The 21719-nt window shown below is 45.5% G+C and overlaps 1 protein-coding gene across 1 annotated transcript in view; it reads left to right on the top strand.

Annotated features, from left to right (window-relative positions):
* The first annotated feature begins 2035 nt into the window (after positions 1-2035).
* The window catches only part of POLRMT (RNA polymerase mitochondrial), a 35521-nt gene continuing 15837 nt past the window's right edge, over positions 2036-21719 (top strand). The window contains exons 1-7 of the mRNA XM_043975495.1: positions 2036-2241; positions 3272-3361; positions 6133-6734; positions 7770-7900; positions 12320-12506; positions 13114-13260; positions 20913-21080. Coding sequence (XP_043831430.1) covers positions 2139-2241; positions 3272-3361; positions 6133-6734; positions 7770-7900; positions 12320-12506; positions 13114-13260; positions 20913-21080 — 1428 coding nt within the window. The 5' untranslated portion in view covers positions 2036-2138. The remainder of the gene's footprint in view (positions 2242-3271; positions 3362-6132; positions 6735-7769; positions 7901-12319; positions 12507-13113; positions 13261-20912; positions 21081-21719) is intronic.

Raw genomic sequence — 21719 nt, forward strand, 5'->3', positions numbered from 1 at the left:
ACAGCTGGGGGAATGGAGTCCTGGCTCTGCGGCCTTCTGTGATCGTAGGAGTCTCTTCTGTCCTGTGGGACTCAGTTTCCTCATCTGTAAAATGGACTGGGTGATGCCTGTGGTACTGTTATAGGTCCAGATCCTCCGACATCCGGAAGAAGGTGGGGTTGGTCTTCCCCAAAGATCTTACAAGGGGAAGCTGCTTGAGAGTCCAGCAGTGGGGGGCTATTATGGGACCTTAGGCTAGTTCCTTCTGTCTTGGCTTAATTTTTTAATTCCTTAAAAATGAGCGGGAGTCTTTAGGTTAGGAAATGATATAGCAGTGTTGCAAAAAGCCCTGGATTCAGGATGAGCCTTCAGGTCTGAATAGAGTTTCTGCATCTTCATGTGTATGGCCATGGATGTCACTTCAGTCCTCTAAGCCTCAGTTTCCTCCTTTGTAAAATTTGAGGATCAGACTAGATAGTCTCCATCCATTTCCTTGTGATTCACATGGGCTGGCTCTGGGACATGAAGTGGGGCAAATGGCCAGGGAAGGGTGAAAGGTCTGGGCTGCCCCCTCCCCCCTCCTTGGGGGAGGCTCTTTAAATAGCAAAGAGGTGAAGGCATGGGTGACACCCTGGCAGTAGCTTTGGTGACACCCATGAGTAGCCCAACCGGTGGAGTGGGATGGCAGGAGGGTGTCTCAGCAGCTCTTGGTACCTCAGGAAGATACGTCTATTTTGGTGCCCAAGGCTCAGACAGTCTGGTACCAGACCCAGAGGATGAAAGAAGGTGAGTCCAGGTGGAATGAGAGGCAAAGCCTAGGGCTAAAAGCTGGAAGGCTTGTGGTCTGGACCCCACTCTGCCCTGGCACATTTCTGTACCTCTCTGAGTCTCAGTTTCCCCATCTGTAAAATAGAGTGAGCGGTCTCTTAGATTTTCCAAGTTCTCCAGAGGAAAGGGAAGAGGTCGGGGGAAGGGGGGTGGGGGAGGGGCATTGACGTAAGTGTACCTGGGGAAGACCTCAGGTATAGTGCGATGAGTCTGGATGTCTGAGTCCCGGCAGGTTGGAGCCCTGCCCGGTACAGCCTTTAGGGAAACAGTGGTCACTAGTTTATGTCTCCTATTATCCTCTCTGGAGTTCCCAGTCTCCCTGCCTCATCCCATCCCTCCTGGAGTTATCTGAGGGCTGGGCAGCAGAGGGCTTCATTTTCAAGATCATTTTCACTTTTCCTCTCCTTCCCACCCAAAGCGCCTTGGATAGAGTGGCTCACTCACTCACCACCCTGCATTTGGGGCAGCTAGGTGGGGCAGTGGATAGAGCTCTGGCCCTGAAGTTGGGAGGATTTGAGTACATATCTCACCTCAGACACTTACTAGCCGTGTGACCCTGGGCAAGTCCCTTAACCCCAATTGCCTTAAACATCCGAGGCCATCTCCCGCCATCTTGATAGCTATCCTGCCAGCCACTGGACCCACATGGCTCTGGAGGAGTGAGGCTGGGTTACCTTGCACAGGCCTCCCTCACTTAAATCTAATTCAGTGCAAATCATGACATCACCTCCGATATCATGGTCTCTTTGAGAACGAAGGATAGATAAACAACATCCTGCATTTATTAAGCACCTACGGTGTACTAGGAAAACGTGTCTAAGGACATTTCAGTCTAATAAACGTGATGTTAGCCTGGAGGACTAAGACACCCCACACCCTGCTTGCATTTATGAGGTCTTCCGAACAACCTTGAGAGGGAGGAGTGGGTTTGAGGCAGGGGAGGCCACTTGGGGCACGGAAATACCCCAGGAGGAAGGACCAGCTGGCAGGACACCTTAGGTTTGGAAGCCGGCCTTCCGAAACAGACTCCCCTTCCGCAACAGACTCCCCTTCCGCTGCTCTCCTAGAAGCAGCACAGCCAATCAGAAGTCGTATTCTCCGTAACCTCCGCCCCGCCCTCCGCATGGCTCCATGGGATTTTTAGTGTGAGCGGATCCTCGCGGCGCACCTGGGGTCGCACTTCCCCGGGGAAGCGGAGACCACAACTCCCAGCAGCCGTGCGGAGCGTGGAGGGCGCGCGCCTGCGCGTTAGAGGGCGGTCCGGTCCGGGGCTCGGGAGAAGGCGGTCTGGCTGATCCTCGTGCTATTCTGGGGCCCCCCGGGCCGCCGGGATGTCGGTGCTTCGGCTGAGGGCGTCGCTGTTGAGTCGGGGGGCGGTAGGGCTCGGCCGAGCCCTGCGACCCGAGGGCTGCACCTGCCCTGGTCCTGAGAAAGGTAAATGTGAGCCCCCCCCGTAGTCCTGTCAGGAGTTTGCGTCCCCGACCCTTGACCCTTAGGAAGAGCCTATCTGCCCCTCCCCACTCTTACCCCCCAACCTGCCGGGTCAGGTGTCAGAGAACCCCAGACCTTCCACCCCCCAAAGTTCAAGAACTAACCCTTCACGCCAACAAGTTTGAGAACCATTACCTTTGACTCAGTCTCGGTGACCTGACTTTTGAACCCATACTCACTGACTTTTAACCCCCATCATTTTCAAGTTGTAATACTCCTTCGTTCTCTCCCCGTATTCTTCATCTTCCGGGAAGCCCATGGCCTTTGACCCCATGGTAGCAAGGAGAGAGTGGACAGGAAGACCTGGGTTCAAATCCTGCCAAAATTACTAGTTGTGTGGTTCTGGGGGCAAGTCACTTAATGTCTGATGGCCTCATGGGGATGATGATAATAACAGCCCCCACCTCCCAGGATTGCTGTGGGGATCCAATGAGATGATATTTACAGAGCATTTAGCACAGTGCCTGGTACTTACATAGGAAAGCTTTGTAAATGTCATCTCGTTGGGCCCCCACAGAAACCCTGGGAGGTGGGGGCTGTCACTGTTTCCTTCCTCCCTTGGCCTCTGACATTGCCTGAGTTGACTGAAGGGTCTCTGTCATTCCCTAAGCTCCCGGTCTGGGCCCTAAGCCCTTCCCCAGTCGGCCTGTCTGCCTTGGGAACCAGGGACCGGGTCACAGAACCATAGGTCTAGAGCTGTAGAGGCAGATGAAGAAACTGAGAAGAGACTTCAAGATCATTAGGATTTGGATGCAAGCACTCCAGCCAAATCCTGCCCTTTCCTGGTGATGCCAGGGCCCTGGCCACTCCTTCCCAGATGAAGAGGGGGGAGGGAAGGGAGCAGGTGTTTATTAAGTGCCTTTGCTGAGCATTTCGAAGATATTAAGGGGCCTGTAGGCAGAAGAGCATTCGGTCCTTGGAGCCATTCTTGCCCTCTTCTAAGCTCTGGAGTTAATGGCCTTTTCTTCTACAGGGGTCTCCCGGACACCATGCAGGAAGTACTCAGTCAATGCACCAGAACAGGAGAGGAGGAGGGACGCGGGGCAAATGGAACTGTTGGAAGGTCAGTTTGGGGCCCTAGAGTTTTGTAAGAGGCTCACAAGGGAAAGGGTTTTCTTAGCAAACCCCAAAGTGCAGCTGTGGGAGCCTTAAAGCCTCTGAGCCATTACCTTCCAGATAAGGTGCAGACTTCTCTGGCGTGGAAAGCCCTTCACTGTCAGGCCTCTGCCGCCTCTCACACATGCTGAGCCTGGTCTACTTTGCTGTTCCTCCTGCCAGGCTTTCTCTTCCCTGTTCTGTGGGTTCTCCCCCAGGTCTGAAGTACTATCCCTCCTCACTCCGGCCTTGGAAAACCCCTTGGCTTCTCTTTTCCACTCTTTTTTTTTGTTTTTTTTGTTTTTTTTTAGTTGGGCAATGAGGGTTAAGTGACTTGCCCGAGGTCACACAGCTAGTAAGTGTCAAGTGTTTGAGGTTGTATTTGAACTCAGGTCCTCCTGACTCCAGGGCCCATGCTCTATGCACTGTGCCACTTAGCTGCCTCCACCTTTTCCATTCTTCTAATTGGGCTGGTCCTGCTCAGTCCTTCTTCCCTGTGTATTTATTTTGTATATATTCAGGTAATCTCTGAACACGATAGCAATAATAGCTGGCATTTATATATAGTGCTTTAAGGTTTTACAAACATTATAACCCTGAGCGGGAAGTGCTCTTATTATCCTCATTATTACAGAGGGGGAAACTGAGGCAAACAGGTTAACCTAGGCTCACCCAGGTAGTAAGTGTTTGGGGCTGGGTTTGAACTCAGATTTCCTGATTCTCTGCTGTGTTAGCTAGCTGTTGCATCCCCCCAAAGGAAAGGGAAGCTTCTTCAGTTCTCTGTATCTCCAGTTCCTAGCAATAGTAAGCACTTAATAACTTTTGTTCATTCACTTCAGGTATTTGCCTGAGTGCCGCCTGTGTACCAGGTCCTGAACTAGGTGTAGGGAGACTGAATGATGAGATGGGAGCCTGCTTTCCAGCAGGGAAAATCCACACACAAAGAACTGTAAAGGAAAGGGATGAGAGAAGCAGGAAGGAGGGGAGGGTTCTGGCTAAGAAGCTGGAGGAGAAAGGGAGAGGTCACTTAGAGGTGTCAGGATCAGGAGGTGGAGATCGCTGGACTGTGGCCCCTGAGCTGGAAGCTATCAAGTCCATCCCCCTCCTTTTACAGCTGACACTATTTCATGCCTCCAGGCCTTATTGTTCCTGGCGAAGGCTGGAAAGAGACTGGGCTTGGTTCAGGGCAGCCCATTTGCCTCTAGAGATAAGCTCAAAATAGATTTCTTTCATATTGATGATGCATCTGAAGAGTGCTCACATCTCATAGGAAGGGTGCTGGTCTGCTTTGCCATCAGTCTTTTGAAGTCATTGTTGGTCACTGCATTAGTCAGTTTCAAGTTTTTAAGTGAGTTTTTAATTTGTGGTCGTTCCATAAACTTCCTGGTTCTGCTTGCTTTGTTCTGGATCTGTTCATGCAAAACTTTCCAAGGATCTCTCAATTCTTTTTTTTTTTTTTTTTCCAGCAAGGCAATTGGGGTTAAGTGACTTGCCCAGGGTCACACAGCTAGTAAGTGTTAAGTGTCTGAGGCCAGATTTGAACTCAGGTACTCCTGACTCCAGGGCTGGTGCTCTATCCACTGTACCACCTAGCTGCTCCTGAGCTGATTAAAGGCCAATGGCCAAATGAGGCCTGGGCTGGGACCTATTGTTGGCCAGAGTTATTTGGGTTTAAGAAGTGGTCCCTAGAAATCTAGGAAGTCAACAAACAGACTTAAATTCCTTTAGGCGGAGCACCTGTAGGTAAGGGTATGAGTCCCTATTTGGAGACGAGAAGAGGAAGGAGCTGAGTTGTCCAGCTGGAGTTGACCAGTTGGGTCTCCAGTAGGACAGCTGTTACTCACAGATTGTTAGTTGTCGAAGACCATGACATCAGGGTGATGTCATGACTTGCAGTGAATTGGATTTAAGTGAGAGAGGGCTGTGCAAAGTCACCAGCTTCACTCTCTCCTCCAGAGCCATCTGAGTCCAGTGGCAAGATATGCATCAGGACAGCTGCAGTTAGTGATACAAGACTGGAGGTCGGGGACAGAAACTAGGATGGATATCAGCAGTCTAGGATGGTCAGGCACTCATCTGTGTTGAATACATCACTGAATTCATGGGAGCTGATGAGATCACAGAGAGAGAAAAGGGCCCAGGACAGAGCTTTGGGAGATACTTGTGGTTAGGGGGCTGGAGATGGGTGATAATTCAGCAAAGAAAATGAAGAAGTGGTCAGACATGAAGGACCAGGAGAGAGCAATGTTATCAAAGAAGTCAAGGGAGGAGGGAGAATGACCAGGAAGGGGGAATATGAGCCTGATCACAAGCTACGGAGAGGCCAGTGAGGTTAAGGACACACTATAATTAGATCATATGTCTAAGGAAGGCAGGAACTGTGCCTTTTCCTCTTTTTTGTATTGCCCCTGAAGTGTCTCCAGTCTTAAATGAATTGGATAAGATTAGAATGTGAGGAGGTGAATGGCTTTGCACCCATTTCATTTTGCCTCCAGGATCTAATTGGGTTTTAGCTTCAGTTTGGGGTAGGAATAGAGGGTTGGGCTGAACCCGGGGAGATTCAGCCTAGCTCAGGTGTTTCTTAAGTCACTCGGCTGTCAGACCAGGGCTAGGTAGAATAGAATTAAACCCAGGGGAGTAACTGAAAAGACATGTCCTGTGGATGAAGGATTAGGTGCTTATGAGCAAGGCCCCAGGTGCACAGTTGTGATTGTGCCATCTCTTCTCTCCCTGACTCAGTGCTAGAGGCCCGAGTAAGACAACTCCAGAACGAGTATGTATCTGAAGTGACAGTAAATCGAGTGGAAGTGGCTCCACTGAGGACCAGCAACCAGAAGGACTTGCAGGCCCTTGACAGAGCCAAGGGAGATGCCAGCAGTACTTCCCCGATGGTGGGGAAGGCCTCAGGCCGCTGGGTGGAGAAGCTTACTCAGGAAAAGACTGAATTGCACAAGAGACAACAGATCCTGGAAGCCAAGCTCAAGAACCAGACCTTTTGGGAATCCCAGATAAAGAAGAAAGAGAAAGCACTTCTTGCCAAACAATTGAAAATAAACAGAAAGCAAACAGAAAGCAAACAGAAAGCGAAAGCCGTTGTGGGACGGCAGGCCCCCCATCACAGTGTGGGACAGACATCTCTGAAAAAGGAAGTTCTGGAGCCCGGCGTGGGCAGACATTCCAGAAAACAGATTTTCATCCAGGCCTGTCTGGATTGCTTGCTGTCTCAGGACCATCTAGCACAAGCCACTCAGCTGCTTTTCTCCTACTTTGATCGCAGGAGTGGCCGGAATCTGCTGACTGTGCCCATGTACAACAGCCTTTTGAGAGCTTGGGCCAAGCAGGTAAGACTGCCTGTGCCAGGGCTTCTCCCCGGAGAGGATGTCCATGGGTTGTCTCTCCCTTGCCCTTTCTTTGCCCAGCTTGCCACTGGCACCTGTTAAATCCTGCCCTGGCATCTGGGCTGTAGGTTTGGGTAGCTTTGGCTATCCAAGGACTCAGCGGATAGGGTATGCCCTCTGGCATCACTTTGTACTCAAAGCTAGTCTGAATTCTCCCCTTGCTGCTACCCCATCCCCACTCCACCCTCCATGTTACCAAATCTCCTTAGCAAGCTGTTACTGGGAACGTTTTTAGAATGTTCCCATGTGGTCCCCAAAAGTAACTGTTGTTTCTTAACGTGTATCTTTGCTTTCAAAGCCCTTCCTTTTTCCTTCTCATTTAAGACTCACGACAACCCTGTGAGATATTCCCATTTCACAGATGAAGAAACTAAAGTTCAGAAAAATTAATCGGCTGTTATGCAAGACTGCACCATACAGACTCTTTTGTTTTGCCGGGCAAGGAGGGTTAAGTGATTTGCCCAGGGTCACATAGCTAGTGTCAAGTGTCTGAGGCTGGATTTGAGCTCAGGTCCTCCTGAATCCAGGGCTAGTGCTCTATCCACTATGCCACCTAGCTGCCCCCGTATAGACTCTTAAGCCTTCCCCAGTGCCAGGTGGAGGGTCTTCTTGCCTGGGTAGCACATTCCCCTCTGTCCAGCCCATTTTTCCCACAGTGACATTCTGTCCTTCTTACTTCCATTGTGCCCATGTCCATACTTTGCAGGTTAATAAAGTGCGGGACAGATGGCAGCTCTGTCATCAGCATGGATTGGGCTCTTTGGCTACACAGTATGTAGCCAAAGACTGGAGAGTGAGGCAGGTAGTGTTTGACAAGTGTGAACTCAGGTGACTTTGTGGCATCCACTAGTTTGGTTACAGGGTACAGGGATCGCTTGACTGAGGGCCAGTGGGCAGTGTCAGGGGGCTTGTTGGAATGGAGTAAGACTCCTGTGATCAAGAGTTCTCAGGACTTTTCTCTCTTTTCCCTTTTCTCAGGGCTCCTTGTATCAGATGAGCACCTTGTTTTCCATGATGAATGAGTCAGAGCTGACTCCAGACCTGGTTTCCTATGCTTCTGTTCTGGAGTGTATGGGCCGAGTAAATGCAGACTCCGAAATCATCAAGAGGTAAAGCAGCTCCGAGCCTAGCGAGGTCCCCTTTCTAGTCAAACATGTCTTTTATCTCCCCGGGAATCAGTGTGGTGTCCATGGCACCCCTCTGCTCAGAGGTCTGGAGGTGGTCATCTGGGCCATTCCCTTCACTTTATTTTATTCTTTTTTTTTTTTTTTTTGTGAGGCAGTTGGGGTTAAGTGACTTTCCTGGGGTCACACAGCTAGTAAAGTGTCAAGTGTCTGAGGCCGGATTTGAACTCAGGTCCTCCTGAATCCAGGGCCAGTGCTCTATCCACTGTGCCACCTAGCTGCCCCCATTCCCTTCACTTTAGAGGGTGAGGAAAATGAAACTGAGCCGAGTGAAGTGACTTAGCCCAGATCCCACAAGTAGAAAGCCAGGACTGATCTGATAACAAAGCCAATGTTTCTCCACAGGAGGACCTAGGAATTAAACTGAAGTCCTACTTCCTCAGTTCTCTGAGGGTCCCACAATTCCCATCCCAGACTTTAACTGGCTTCTTCCTCCAGGTCCTGCTCTTATTTCTGATCTGAACAACAGTTTAACACTCATATTGGGCCTGACCGGTGGCTTGCTTGGATCCCTCACTCTCCCCTGAACCTTTCTTTAGTCCTGCTCACACTCAGGTCTAGTCCACAAGCCCTTTGGGTAACCCAAGTCTCTCATTTACTATGTGGTTCCCTTGTCCCTCCTTGAAGGGCCCTTGTAATTTTCTCTCCAGACTCATGTCCGGGGCTAGATTTGCCGCATGGGGCCTCTCTTTCCACTTCTGTGTCCTGTGATCTTGTTCCTTTATACCTTCCTGGAGGGACCTGGGACCAGGGGACAGAGAGTTTTGAGGGAGAGGAAGGTGATAGGGCTTTGGTGAGAACTGTTTGGAATTCTCCTGATTGTGGAAGTAGGAAGAAGAGCTAACAGCAAGGACAGTGGTTCCCCAAAGCCTCAGGTCAGCAGGGCTTTGTCCACTCTTGGGCACTTTGGTTAGCACCAGACACTAGGGTCAAAAACTCTTTCTGTTCAGGAATACATTCAAGGTAGAGCAGGTGACTTGACTTAGGTCTTCTCTCACCTGCTTGCCCTCATTCTTTATACCAGCAGAAGCTCTTGACAAATTCCCTCCCTGCCCTGTCTTGACCCTGCCCTCTCTGAGAAGCAGTGACCTTCTCCCCTTCCCCTGTCCCAGCATTTCACATTTTTGCCAGGTGCCACTGGAGCCTTATAATATTCTCATGAGGTGGGAACTGCAAATATTACACCCATTTTACAGGAGAGGATACTGAGGCCTAGAAAAGTTAACTTGTTGAGGATCATTTAGCTAATTGTCACTGGAGAGAGTTGAGCCAAGGTATTCCTGATTTGTAGTCTAATACTCTGTCTACCAGGCCACACTCACTGGAAAGCGTCTTTTATTTTTTTTTCTTTTCCTTGAAAAAATTCAATTTTTTTGGTTCTTCCCATCTCCCATCTATTGAGAAAACAAAACCCATTTTAGATATGTATAGTCATGCAAAACATGTTTCCACATTAACCATGTCCCCCCCACCAAAAAAAAAAAAGGGCAAGAAAAAGAAAGAAAAAGAAAATATGCTTCAGTCTGCTCTCTGAATACATTAGCTCTCTTTCTGGAGGTATGAGTTCTTTGGAATTGTGGTAGATCATTGTGTTGATCAGTTACTAAGTCTTCCGAAGCTGATTTTTCTAATTTTGTTGCTTACAAGAGTAGCATTTTACAATATTACTATTATGGCATAAATAGTTCTTCTGGTTCTATTCACTTTGCATCAGTTCATACAAGTCTTTCCAGGGTTTTTTTTTTGGGGGGGAGGGCTGGGGGAGGTGGTCTTGCCATATTCTTTTTTTTGTTTGTTTGTTTGTTTGCGGGGCAATGAGGGTTAAGTGACTTGCCCAGGGTCACACAACTAGTAAGTGTCAAGTGTTTGAGGCCAGATTTGAACTCAGGTCCTCCTGAATCCAGGGCTGGTGCTTTATCCACTGCGCCATCTAGCCGCCCCCGCCATATTCTTCCTATGATGTAATATGGTCTTCATCCCTAAGCCAGGGAGAATCAAAAGAAAGAAAACCATAAACCAATACCCCTAATAAATACATAATATTAAATATTATAAAGAAAATATTATACAATATATTATAAATAAAATCTTGTATAGTATTATATTATTATTATTATTATTTTTTTTTTTTGTGAGGTAATTGGGGCTAAGTGACTTGTCCAGGGTCACACAGCTAGTAAGTGTCAAGTGTCTGAGGCTGGATTTGAACTCAGGTCCTCCTGAATCCAGGGCCAGTGCTCTATCTACTGTGCTACCTAGCTGCCGAGTATTAAAATATTATAAGAAGACTACAACAACATATCACAAAGATCATGCACTGTGGCCAGATTGGATTTATACCAGGAATGTAGGGCTGGTTCACATATTAGGAAAACTATAAACATAATTGACCATGTTGCTAACAAGATAACCAGAACAATAGAATCCATATGATTTAATCAGCAAAAGCAGAAAAAGGTCTTGCCAAGCTGGATTTCTGTTAAAAACACTAGAAAGCACAGGAAGAAGTGGATCTTTCCTTCATATGATAAATAGTATCTATCTAAAACCAAGGGTCAACATTATCTGTAATAGGAATAAGCAAGAGGCCTTTCCATTGAGATCCAGGGTAAAGGAAGGATGTCCTCTGCTGCCATTCCTCTTCACTAGAGTGTTAGGAATATTAGCTATAGCAGTAAGACAAAAAAAAAAAAAAGTTGAGGGAGTAAGCAGGGGCAAAAAGGAAAGAAATTATTGGGTTTTGCAGACAATATAATGGTTTACTTAAAAAACCCTAGAGAGATTACTCAAAAACTAATCAAGACAATCTCTTCAGCAAAGTTTCAGGATGTAAAAGAAACACATTAGTGAGCCACTGTTCTGGGTATTACCAGCCAGAGAGAGAAATTCCATTTAAAATAACCAATATATAAAAGAAAGTATAAAATACTTGGGAGTCTACCTGTCGAGATATACATAGGAACTATATGAACACAATTATGAAACACTTTACACAAAGACATATCTAAATAACCGGAGAAATGTTCGTCACTTATGGATAGACCAGTGAGCCTATATAATAAAAATGTCAATGTCACCTTAATTAATTTACTTAAATAGGACCATATTAAACTATCAGTGCCTTGTTTTGTTTTGTTTTGTTTTTTTAGTGAGGCAATGGGGGTTAAGTGACTTGCCCAGGGTCACACAGCTAGGAAGTGTTAAGTGTCTGAGGCCGGATTTGAACTCAGGTACTCCTGAATCCAGGACCGGTGCTTAATCCACTGTGCCACCTAGCCGCCCTATCAGTGCCATGTTAATCAAACCACTATCAAAGTAACCAACCACCAATATTTTAAAGATCTAGAAAAAAATACAATTTATTTGGATGAATATAAAGTCGAGAAATTCATAGAAAGTAATTAAAACATGTGGGAAAGAAGGAAGCCTAGCAGTATCAGAGCTCAAACTGTATTACAAAGTATTAATCAAAAATAGTTTGGGGACAGCTAGGTGGCACAGAGGATAGAGCACTGGCCCTGGAGTCAGGAGGACCTGAGTTCAAAGCTGGCCTCAGACACTTGACACTTACTAGCTGTGTGACCCTGGGCAAGTCACTTAACCCCAATTGCCTCACCAAAAACCAAACAAACCAAAAAAAAAATAGTTTGATACTGGTTAGGAAATAGGTTGATCTGGGAAATAGATCAGAACTTATACAGAAACAAATAAGCACTATTTGATAAACCCAAAGATCCTGGCTACTGGGATGAGAACTCACTATTTGACAAAAACTGTTGGGAAAACTGTGTTAAAGAAAGTAGGCATGGACCAGCATCTAGGTTAAAAGTGATATCATAAACAGCTCAGAGGAATAAGGAGGAAATTACCTGTCAGATCTGTGAATAGAAGAGTTCATTATGAAACAAGGGGCAGATAGGCTCACGTGAACTAAAATTTTTATTATGTAATATTTAAAATCTTTGCAATGGGTTCTCCCTCTTCATTCTCCCCTTTCATAAATCTGGTCTTCCTGCAGGGCTCAGCTCAGGCGCCACCACCATCGTGAAACTTTCCTTGATTCCTCAAGCAAATTGGGTGCTTTCTAGTTTCTCCTCAGATATTCTGAGAGTCCTTGGATGTCTTGGCTTTGTTCCCTGTCCTATACTCGACTGCTCTGTCTAGGTAGCTCTATATTGTAAGTTCCTTAAGGGGCAGGCAAGGACTGTTCTGCTTTGGGCTTTTTATTTGCAGTTAAAGCACAGTGCCTGGCACACCATAGGAGGTTCGTTACCATTTGCCGAGTTAAATTGTCCTGAGGGAAGCACTGCCCCAGGCTCATGGTTTGTCTGCCTCTCTACACAGCTGTCTGAATCAGATGACCAAGGAGGGCCTGAAACTGGAGAACCTTTTCCACGAGGGGGCGCTGCCCAGGCAGGCCAGGTTGTTGGTGCTGAAGGCCATCGAGAAGGTGGAGCCGGGATTCTCACCACCCCCAGCATCCTCCCCCGAGATCCCCATCTCTCCTCTGCTCAGAGACTTCTATTCCAAGGTGACCTTGTGCCTCCCGCTTCACTTCACTCTGACCACAAGGGTGTGAACTTGTTCTGCAGCAAATCTGTGTTTTGAGGCTGTTCCGCCCCAGGCTTGAGTCCTGCTTCTTCCAGTTATTAGCAGTGTCGTTGTGAACAAGTCCAGTCCTCTTTCTGAGCCTGTTTCCTCCCTTGAAAACCAAGGGGTTGGACCACATTATCTTTATGGTCTTTTTAGCCTGTGAGAGCTTGTGAATAAAGAGTAGGAACTCTTTGGTGGTCATTTCAGGATAATGCTAGTCAACACCACAGTGACTCAGAAAGGATAGATAACAGCGGTAAAAGGTCAGAAGAGAAATCTGGACTGTTTGAGGGACGTCCCAAAGCTTTCAAGGACTGTTACGAAAGACACTTGTGCTCTTTGGTGTTTGTTGTCATGAGTGGGCTCCTTCCTGGGAGAGAGACTCTTGGACTGCTGCAGGGCGATTCTTTATTTCTGTGCCGCGTAAAACCACGTCTGACTGTGATTGGCTACCTTCTCATCTCATCTCTGCCTCTCCCCCCATTGGTGTGGGTGGTCGTCAGCGTCTGTGTTGTATAATTGGTGTTACTGTTTTGGGTTTATAGGACGAACCCGTGTCTTACCCGAAGCTTCCATTGCCTCTGCACGAGCTGAAGAAACGCTTCCAGAAGCAGCTAATGTTGGAGTCAGAAATGACAGTCACTATCGACTCCGTGGAGGAGAAACCACCAGCAAACCAGAACCATCATGCGGTAAGTCATCTGATCTGCCGTCTGTGATCTCAGACCCATTTGTCCTGACATCCACCCTCTCACTCTGTAGCCTCCATTTGATCTAGGGGTTGTAATCCCTGTTGAGCTCCAGGGAAGCCTTCTCTTCTGGAAACCTCACACACGCTTGTCAGTTGGCTGCACTTTTCTTCTTCTCCTTAGGGGTGGGTCTAGTTTCTTGAGCTCCCCCCAGGTTGGCTAAGGGGAACGGCCGGGGTGTGTTAGAGCCGAGTGCTTAGCTAATGATACAGAGAAGAAAGGGTTGGTGGCCCAGAAGCAAGAGAGGCAAATGCAGGCATCTCTGGCTTCAGAGAAAGGAGAAAGTGGGGCCTAGAAGATTTTAGGAAAGCCTTTCAGGATATCATCCCATTCACAGGACGCACAGCCCAGTGGGGCTGCCATTCACAGCTTATCCAGGAGAGGAGAGGCCTGAGTCAGGATGAACTAGATGGGAACCCTTCTCCCATGACCAGGCATTGCTGCCCTCTTACCTCTGGGTTCTCATTTCTACCATCACCACCTTAGCCATTGTTACCTTGTGCCTGGATTTCTGCAGCAGCCTCCCAACAGGATGCCAACACCTGAGAGTCTATTCCATTATATTAGCAGGAATCCCTTCTAGAGCAAACCTAACAGAGGGTCATCCAGCCTCTACTTGAAGATTCCCAGGATGGGGAGCCCACTGCCCCCCAGAGCAGCCCCTTCTCTTTCGGGAAGCTTTCGATGTTCGCAGATTCTTTCTTACACTGAATTGAAATGGGCTTTTCTGCACCTTCTTTCTAGTTCTTCTCTTTGCAGCTAAGCAGCAAATGTTCGTTTGCCACAATGACCTTGGAATATTTTAAAGTAGCTGTGTAGTCTACATCCAAATCTTCCCTTATCTGTCCGCACAACTTTAGCTTCTTCAGCCAGTCCTCATGGCATGGTTTCCATGCCACTCACACCCTTTGGCTGTGCTGCCATTTTTCAGGGTTCTTTCTAAAATGGGCTACCCAGAATTGAGCACAGTTAGCTAGGGCACAGTATATTAGGACTCATCCCCTAATTCTAGACGCTGAGCCTCTGTTCATGCAATTTAATCTTGCATTATCTTGGGAGGGGAAACTGCCATGTCCCATTGGTGACTTACTGTGCTTATTGCTATTGTTTTTCAGTTGTGTCCAACTCTTTGTGACTCCTTTTGGGGTTTTCTTGGCAAAGATACTGGAGCAGTTTGCTATGTCCTTTTCCAGTTCTTTTTATTTTTGGTGGTTTTTTGTTTGTTTTGTTTTGGAAAAATTATGTAATAAATACTGCACATTGTTTTCAAAGCTACTCCTCCCCCTCTTAATTTTTATTTTTTTTTATTAAAAAAAATTTTTTTTTTAATGAGGCAGTTGGGGTTAAGTGACTTTCCCAGGGTCACACAGCTAGTAAGTGTTAAGTGTCTGAGGCTGGATTTGAACTCAGGTACTCCTGACTCCAGGGCCAGTACTCTATCCACTGCACCACCTAGCTGCCCCACCCCCATAATTTTTAATCTACACACCCTTCTAAAAGTCCCTTATCCTTTTATTTATCACTCTCTTTATCTCTTTTATAAATTTAGAATACTTATATACCCTCCTACCAGCCTTTAACCCCCACTTCTTCTGTATCAGTTTTTCTATTCATGTCTCATTTGTGTGAGATAATGGCTTTTTTACCTCTCTACCCAGTTTTATTTTTTAGAAGCAACCCATCATATTCAGCTCAGCTCAACCTTTTCTTTCAAAATACCCAAGTAATGATGACAATCTTAAGAGTACTGATAATATTTTCACATATAAGAAGTAAGTAGTTTGACCTTACTGAGGTCCTTATCCTCTCATGTCAAATTTTCTGTTTAAGTTCTGGTCTTTTCATCACAAATACCTGAAAGACTTTCACTTCATTTGGATGTTATATTCCTAGACCGTGGTCTTTTAATGTAGAAGCTTCTGGGTCTTGTGTAATCCTGATTCTAATTCTGCTGTGTATATAAATTTTTTTTCTTGTTGCTTGTAGTATTTTCTCCTTAACCTGGGAGCTTTGAAATTTGGCTGTGGTATTCCTGTAAGTTTTCTTCCTGGGATTTCTTTTCAGGTGATGATCGGTAGATTTTTTTCTATTTCTACTTTATCCTCTCATTCTAAAACTTCAGGGCAATTTTTCTTTTTTTCTTTTTTCTTTATTTGGTGGGGGGGGGCAATTTTTCTTAATAATTTCTTGTAATGTATCAAGATTCTTTTTTTGGTTGTAACTTTTCAGGTAGCCCAACAATCCTTATATTGTCTCTCCTCAATCTGTTCTCCAGTTGTTTTTCTAATAAGGTATTTCATAGTCTCTTCTATTTTTTCATTCTTTTGGATTTTGTTTATTATTTCTCATTATGTATCTTATAATGTCATTAGCTTCCCCTTGGTCTAATTCTAGTTTTCAAGGAGTTGTATTCTTCTTTAAGTTTTTGGATCTCTTTTTTCAATTGGTTGACTTTCTTTTCATGTTTTTCTTGGATTACTCTTATTTTTTTTCCTAATTTTTCCTCAGTCTCTTTTATTTGATTTTTGAAGTATTTTTTCAGTTCTTCCATGAACTCCTTTTGGGCTTGTGACCATTTGATTTTTCTCCTTGAATTAGGAGTGGCTTTTTTTTTTAATTAATAAAAGTATTTTATTTTTTTCCCGTTACATGTAAAGATAGTTCTCAACTTTTGTTTATACAAGCTTTCCAATTTCAGATTTTTCTCCCTCCCTCCCCTAGACAGCAGGTAATCTTATGTAGGTTTTATATATATATATATATATATATATATATATATATATATACACACACACACACACACACATAGTAACATTAATCATATTTCTGCATTAGTTATGTTATAAGTGAAAAAATCAGAGCAATGATGAAAAACCTCAAAATAGAAAAACAACAGCACCAAAACCAAAAGAAATAGTATGGTTCATTCAGTCTCTATACTCCACAGTTCTTTTTTTTCCCTGGATTTGGAGATGCTCTTCTATTATTAGTTCCCTGGAACTCTTCTGTACCATTGCATTGGTGAGAAGAATATAGTCCATCACAGTAGATCAACACTCAATGTTGATGATACTGTGTACAATGTTCTTCTGGTTCTGCTCATCTCACTCATCATCAGCCCATGCAAGACCCTCCAGGTTTCTCTGAACTCCTCCTGCTCATCGTTTCTTACAGCACAATAGTATTCCATTGTATTCATATACCACAACTTGTCCAGCCATTCCCCAATTGATGGGCATCCCCTCAACTTCCAATTCCTTGCCAACACGTATAGAGCAACTATAAATATTTTTGTACATGTGGGTCCCTTTCCCCTTTCCATGATTTCTTTGGGAAAAAGACCCAAAAGTAGTATTGCTGGGTCAAAGGGTATGCACAGCTTTATTGCCCTTTGGGCATAATTCCAAATTGCTCTCCAGAATGGTTGGATCAATTCATAGCTCCACCAACAATGCATCAGTGTTCCAATTTTTCCACAGCTTCTCCAACATTTATTATTTTCCTTTTTTGTCATTTTAGCCAATCTGATAGGTGTCAGATGGTACCTCAGAGTTGTTTTAATTTGCATCTCTCTAATCATTAGAGATTTAGAGCATTTTTTCATATGGGAATAGATAACTTTGGTTTCTTCATCAGAAAACTGCCTATTCATATCCTTTGACCATTTCTCAACTGGGGAATGACTTGGAGTCTTATAAATTTGATTTAGTTCCCTATATATTTTAGAAATAAGGCCTTTATTAGAAGTACTGGCCATAAAAATTGTTTCCCAGCTTTCTGCCTCCCTTCTAATTTTGGGTGCATTGTTTCTGTTTGTACAAAAGCTTTTTAATTTAATGTAATCAAAATCATCCATTTTGCATTTTATAATATTCTCTATCTCTTGTTTGGTCATAAACTGTTTTCCTTTCCAAAGATCTGTAGGTAGACTATTCCTTTCTCTCCTAATTTACCTATGGTATCACCTCTTATGTCTAAATCATGTGTCCATTTTGCCCTTAGTATAAGGTATAAGATGTTGGTCTATGCCTAATTTCTGCCATACTATCTTCCAGTTTTCCCAGCAGTTTTTGTCAAATACTGAGTTCCTATCCCAGAAGCTGGAGTCTTTGGGTTTATCAAACACTACATTACTAGTGTCATTTACTACTGCATTTCCTGTGCCTAGCCTATTCCATTGATCCTCCATGCTATTTCTTAGCCAGTACCAGATAGTTTTGATGACTGCTGCTTTACAGTAAAGCTCCAGGTTTGGTACCGCTAACCCACCTTCCTGTGAATTTTTTTTCATTATTTCCCTAGGAATGGCTTTTTTAACTTCACTATCTGAATATGAACCCAGTTCGTTATTTCCATAGTAGCTGTCTATAGTTGAGTTCTTTCTCCTTTACTTACTCATTTTTGTTTTTATTTTGTTTTCTTTTATTTTAAGCATCTTACTACTGTAATTGGCTCCAGTCTCAGGGTGTGGGGAATGGTGCTCCAAGCCTCAGGTCCTTCTGTTATTTTCTGAGCTCTCTCTGGGGCCTAACCTTGGGCACGTCTCTCCACCCCCTAAGCCACAGCTAGAGCCCCCAGTCACGCTGTGTTAGAAAAAATGCTCTTGCTCTCAGTAGTCCCTCCAAGGGCTACAAACTTAAGCTCTCCTCTCTTCCTTGGAGCTGAAGCCTGGATTGTCACTCTCCTGCAAGTTCCCACAGCCAGCAAGGTTCCCTCCCACCAAGCAGATTGTGTCTAATTATCACACCCATGCCTGGTGTCTCCTGACAACAGAGGGTCCTTCAGTCCTCCCCCACTCAGCTATCTGATCCCTTCCTCCACTGTCTATGAGGTGAGAGTTCCTGACTTTTATTTATTTCTGCTGCTCAGGGTTCACTTTGAGGTGATGCTCTCTCTTCTTTGTGGAGGAAACTTAGAGAACCTGGAATTTTCTGACCTATTCTACCACCTTCTCAGAATCCTCCCTCTCCAGCTTATAATAACAAATGAAGAAACCGAGGCAAACGGGGTGAAGTGACTTATCCAGGGTAACACAGCTAGTTAGTGTCTGAGGCTGTATTTGAACTCAGGAAGAGGAGCCTTCCTGATCCAGACCCAGCCCTCTATTCTATTGTGCCACCTAACCACCCACCAAAAGTCCCAAATCTTTTTCATATGAACTCTTTGTCTAATCACACCTCCCCTGTCATATTTTTCTTAGAGTTGATTTTTTAAAACTTAAGTTTGTAACTTGAAATTTCTTTCTATGCAGTTCTGGGTTATTAGATTCGTCCCATTGTTCTAGCCTTTTGAGGGTTTTTGTATCCTGACTCAATCACTCAGCATATTAACTGTCCCTCCTTTGGCATTTTCTTCAAATTTGGCGAGTTAAGCATCTGAGATTTTGTCCGAGTCATTGATAAAAATGCTGAACAACTAAGAGCAAGGTTAGATCCCTAGAGCACTAAAGGAGAGACTTCGTCCAAGTTAACATCCTCCTTCACCTCTGGTCATTAACCCAGCTCCAGAATCCTAACTCTTGTATCACCAGTCCTCTCTGTCTGGTCCACGTGAGAGATTTTTGCCAGTTGCTTTGTTGAAGTAAAGGTGTTCTAGAGAGATAGACTTCCCCAGTCAATGCTCTAGAAACCTTTCTAGGAAAGAAAATTAGTTTATTCTGGCATGACCTCTTCTTGAAGAAGACATACCGGTCCTTAGTGATTCCCCACTCCTCCTTACGCCTTCCCTTTCACAATACATTTGAGAATTTTGCTAAGAACTAGTTAGGCTATATACAACATATACACATAGAGATATATGAAATTAGGCTCACAAACCTCAAGTTTCAAGGCTCTCCCCTCTTGACCTTTTTTGAGAATTGGGTTAACATTTATTTCTCGGTCACCAGCCCTACCCTCTTTTATTTAGGACCATTGAGGGCATTTCAGCAGCCATACAGGAGCATAGATACATAACTGGAAGGGAACTGAAAGGGTTTTGGCCATATAATTTCTTCCTGAGGTAAGTGATGCTCAGAGAGATAAACTTATTGCCCAGGCTCACACAGACCTCAAAGCCCAGCTCTTTGATTCCAGATCCAGTGTTCTTTACACAGACAACCCTGCCCCTTTTATTTTTTCCACAGTTCATTTGTCTCCCATCATACACTTCCTCTCACTACATGGTCACTCTCTATCTCAGTTCTGGTGCCCTCACACCCCCTGCAGTATTCAAGCACTTCACATCCACCCTTCAAATCCCCACCCCCACCCCTGATGAGTTTTCTTCCTAGTTGCACAGTGCTGTCTTATACTCCCTAGCTTTTTCCATCTTGTTTCCTCAAAGACTTGGACAGCTGTTCTTACAATTCTGTAAGAATCCTTAGACTTTAAATCGTGAGAGACCCTTAGTGAGCAGTTAGGATATCCCTGTGATTTTACAGGCAAGGAAACAGAAGCCAGGTTCTTTTACGCTAGGAAATAGTGGTGTGAATTTTGTCAAGGTCCAGTGGATATTCTCTTACCATCTCTATACTTGGATTTCACCTACCTGTTAACCCGTTTCGTTTTCTCCTTCACAGTCTTTTTTTTATGGTTCTTTTTAGGTTTTTTGTTTGTTTGTTTGTTTTTAGTGAGGCAATTGGGGTTAAGTGACTTGCCCAGAGTCACACAGCTAGTAAGTGTTAAATGTCTGAGGCCGGATTTGAACTCAGGTACTCCTGACTCCAGGGCCGGTGCTCTATCCACTGTGCCATCTAGCTGCCCCCTATGGTTCTTTTTGATAGAGGAAAAGAAGGGAAGCAGTATCTATGTTGAGTAGATGTGCGCTCTCATTTTGTGTCATCATCACCCATCTTCCCCAAGCAATTCCCCCTTGTTGGAGTTTCCTCTTGGCGCCTGTCAGCAGTCTTCTCTCTTGTCTTTGACCTGCCCCACACCAACTGGTAGGCCCATCATTTGGCAGCACTACTTTGTCATCAGGCCATCCCCACTCACTCATCCCTGCCAAGAGAAAGTCCACACTCCTCTGCCTGGCATACCAGGCCTTTGCCAGTGTGTCTCAAGTCTTCCTTTGCTGCTTTCTCTCATACTGTGTCACCACATGTATCCTCTGCCTCCAGCCCAGACTCATTTATTTACTGCACCTTGTACCTGCCATGGGCATTCCTTTATGTGCCCGGGACAAACTTGTTGGATGAATTCTGGCTTTTATTCCTCCTGTTGCTGCTGATTATCCCCTTTGGCCCTAGCCCTGATTAGACTAAGTCTGACTTCTTCAAGGCCCTGCTTGTGTCCTATTTCTTTGATGGAAGCCTCTTTGACTGCTCTGGTCTTCATGGATCACCTCCTCCTTTTTTGTCTGACTGGGTCACGCACCTGGATGAACTAGCTTTAGGAAACTGAGTCAGAGAAAGTCAGAGCAGCAAAGGAACTGGAATTCCTCCGGTCAGATGTCGACGAAGAGACTGCTCAGAGAGGTGTCATCACCATTCTAAACTAGTCTGTTTTCTCCTCAGTTTAGTAAATTTGGGAACCTCTCAAGGGCAGGACTTGTGCTCCCAGCTAGACCCTCAGGCAGTGTGGATCATAACGACAAGCCAGTTTCTCTCTTTGCAGAGGAAGCTTCTCCAAGACCTGAAATCCCAGTGGCAAGAGGCCTTGCTGAAAGCATTCAAGGAAACCAAAGACCACATAAGTGAACAGCACAAACAAAACAGCCTGGCCAGCCTCTACCCCTACCTGTGTCTGCTGACGGATGGAGAGTATGTGGACCTCATGATGCAGGTAAGCAAAGTGACCCCCTTGTGCCCTAGGCCTGTGCCCCAGTGAGAGAGGGAAGTGCCGTGAGTCTAGCTGCTAATACCTGTGGGATGGTTCATGTCCAGGGGAATCCCTGCAGGCCCTTCCCAGACTAGACTACCAGGGAACAGCCTAGGGCAAGGCTCTTCTGATTTGAACTGAGGGTAGACAGCAGGCTAGCGACTTGGGTTGGCAGGCCTGAAGCCTTTGTGTGTCAGCAGAAGCTGCCCACCTTCCTTAATCTGTTTGCGGTAGGGGCAGGGGAGAGGGACTAGGAGGGTTTGGACTGAGCTAGAAGGATTTTCCTTCAAAGACTTCTTCAGCCCCACACTGTGCTACTAAACCCCATAGACGTTCATCTCAAACAGTTGGCCCCTGGTTGAAGAGGGCGGTACTCAGAGACCCCACTCACTCACCACAGTTTGCTGGGTGTCTTTTGGTCCCCACACTCCATTTTCTTCACTCACGCCAGCCTCTCTGGGGGCTTTCTCAGAGAGAAAGAGGGCAAAACTTACCTAAAGAACTGGAAGGGGAAAAGTCATTCGCTTCAGCCAACATTTATTCAGTGCCTGCTATAGGTAAGCTGTGGACACGGAGAAATGAGGCAGTCCCTGCCCTTCAGGA

Source organism: Dromiciops gliroides, chromosome 1 (assembly GCF_019393635.1).
Source record: "Dromiciops gliroides isolate mDroGli1 chromosome 1, mDroGli1.pri, whole genome shotgun sequence".
NCBI classification, from domain to species: Eukaryota; Metazoa; Chordata; class Mammalia; order Microbiotheria; family Microbiotheriidae; genus Dromiciops; species Dromiciops gliroides.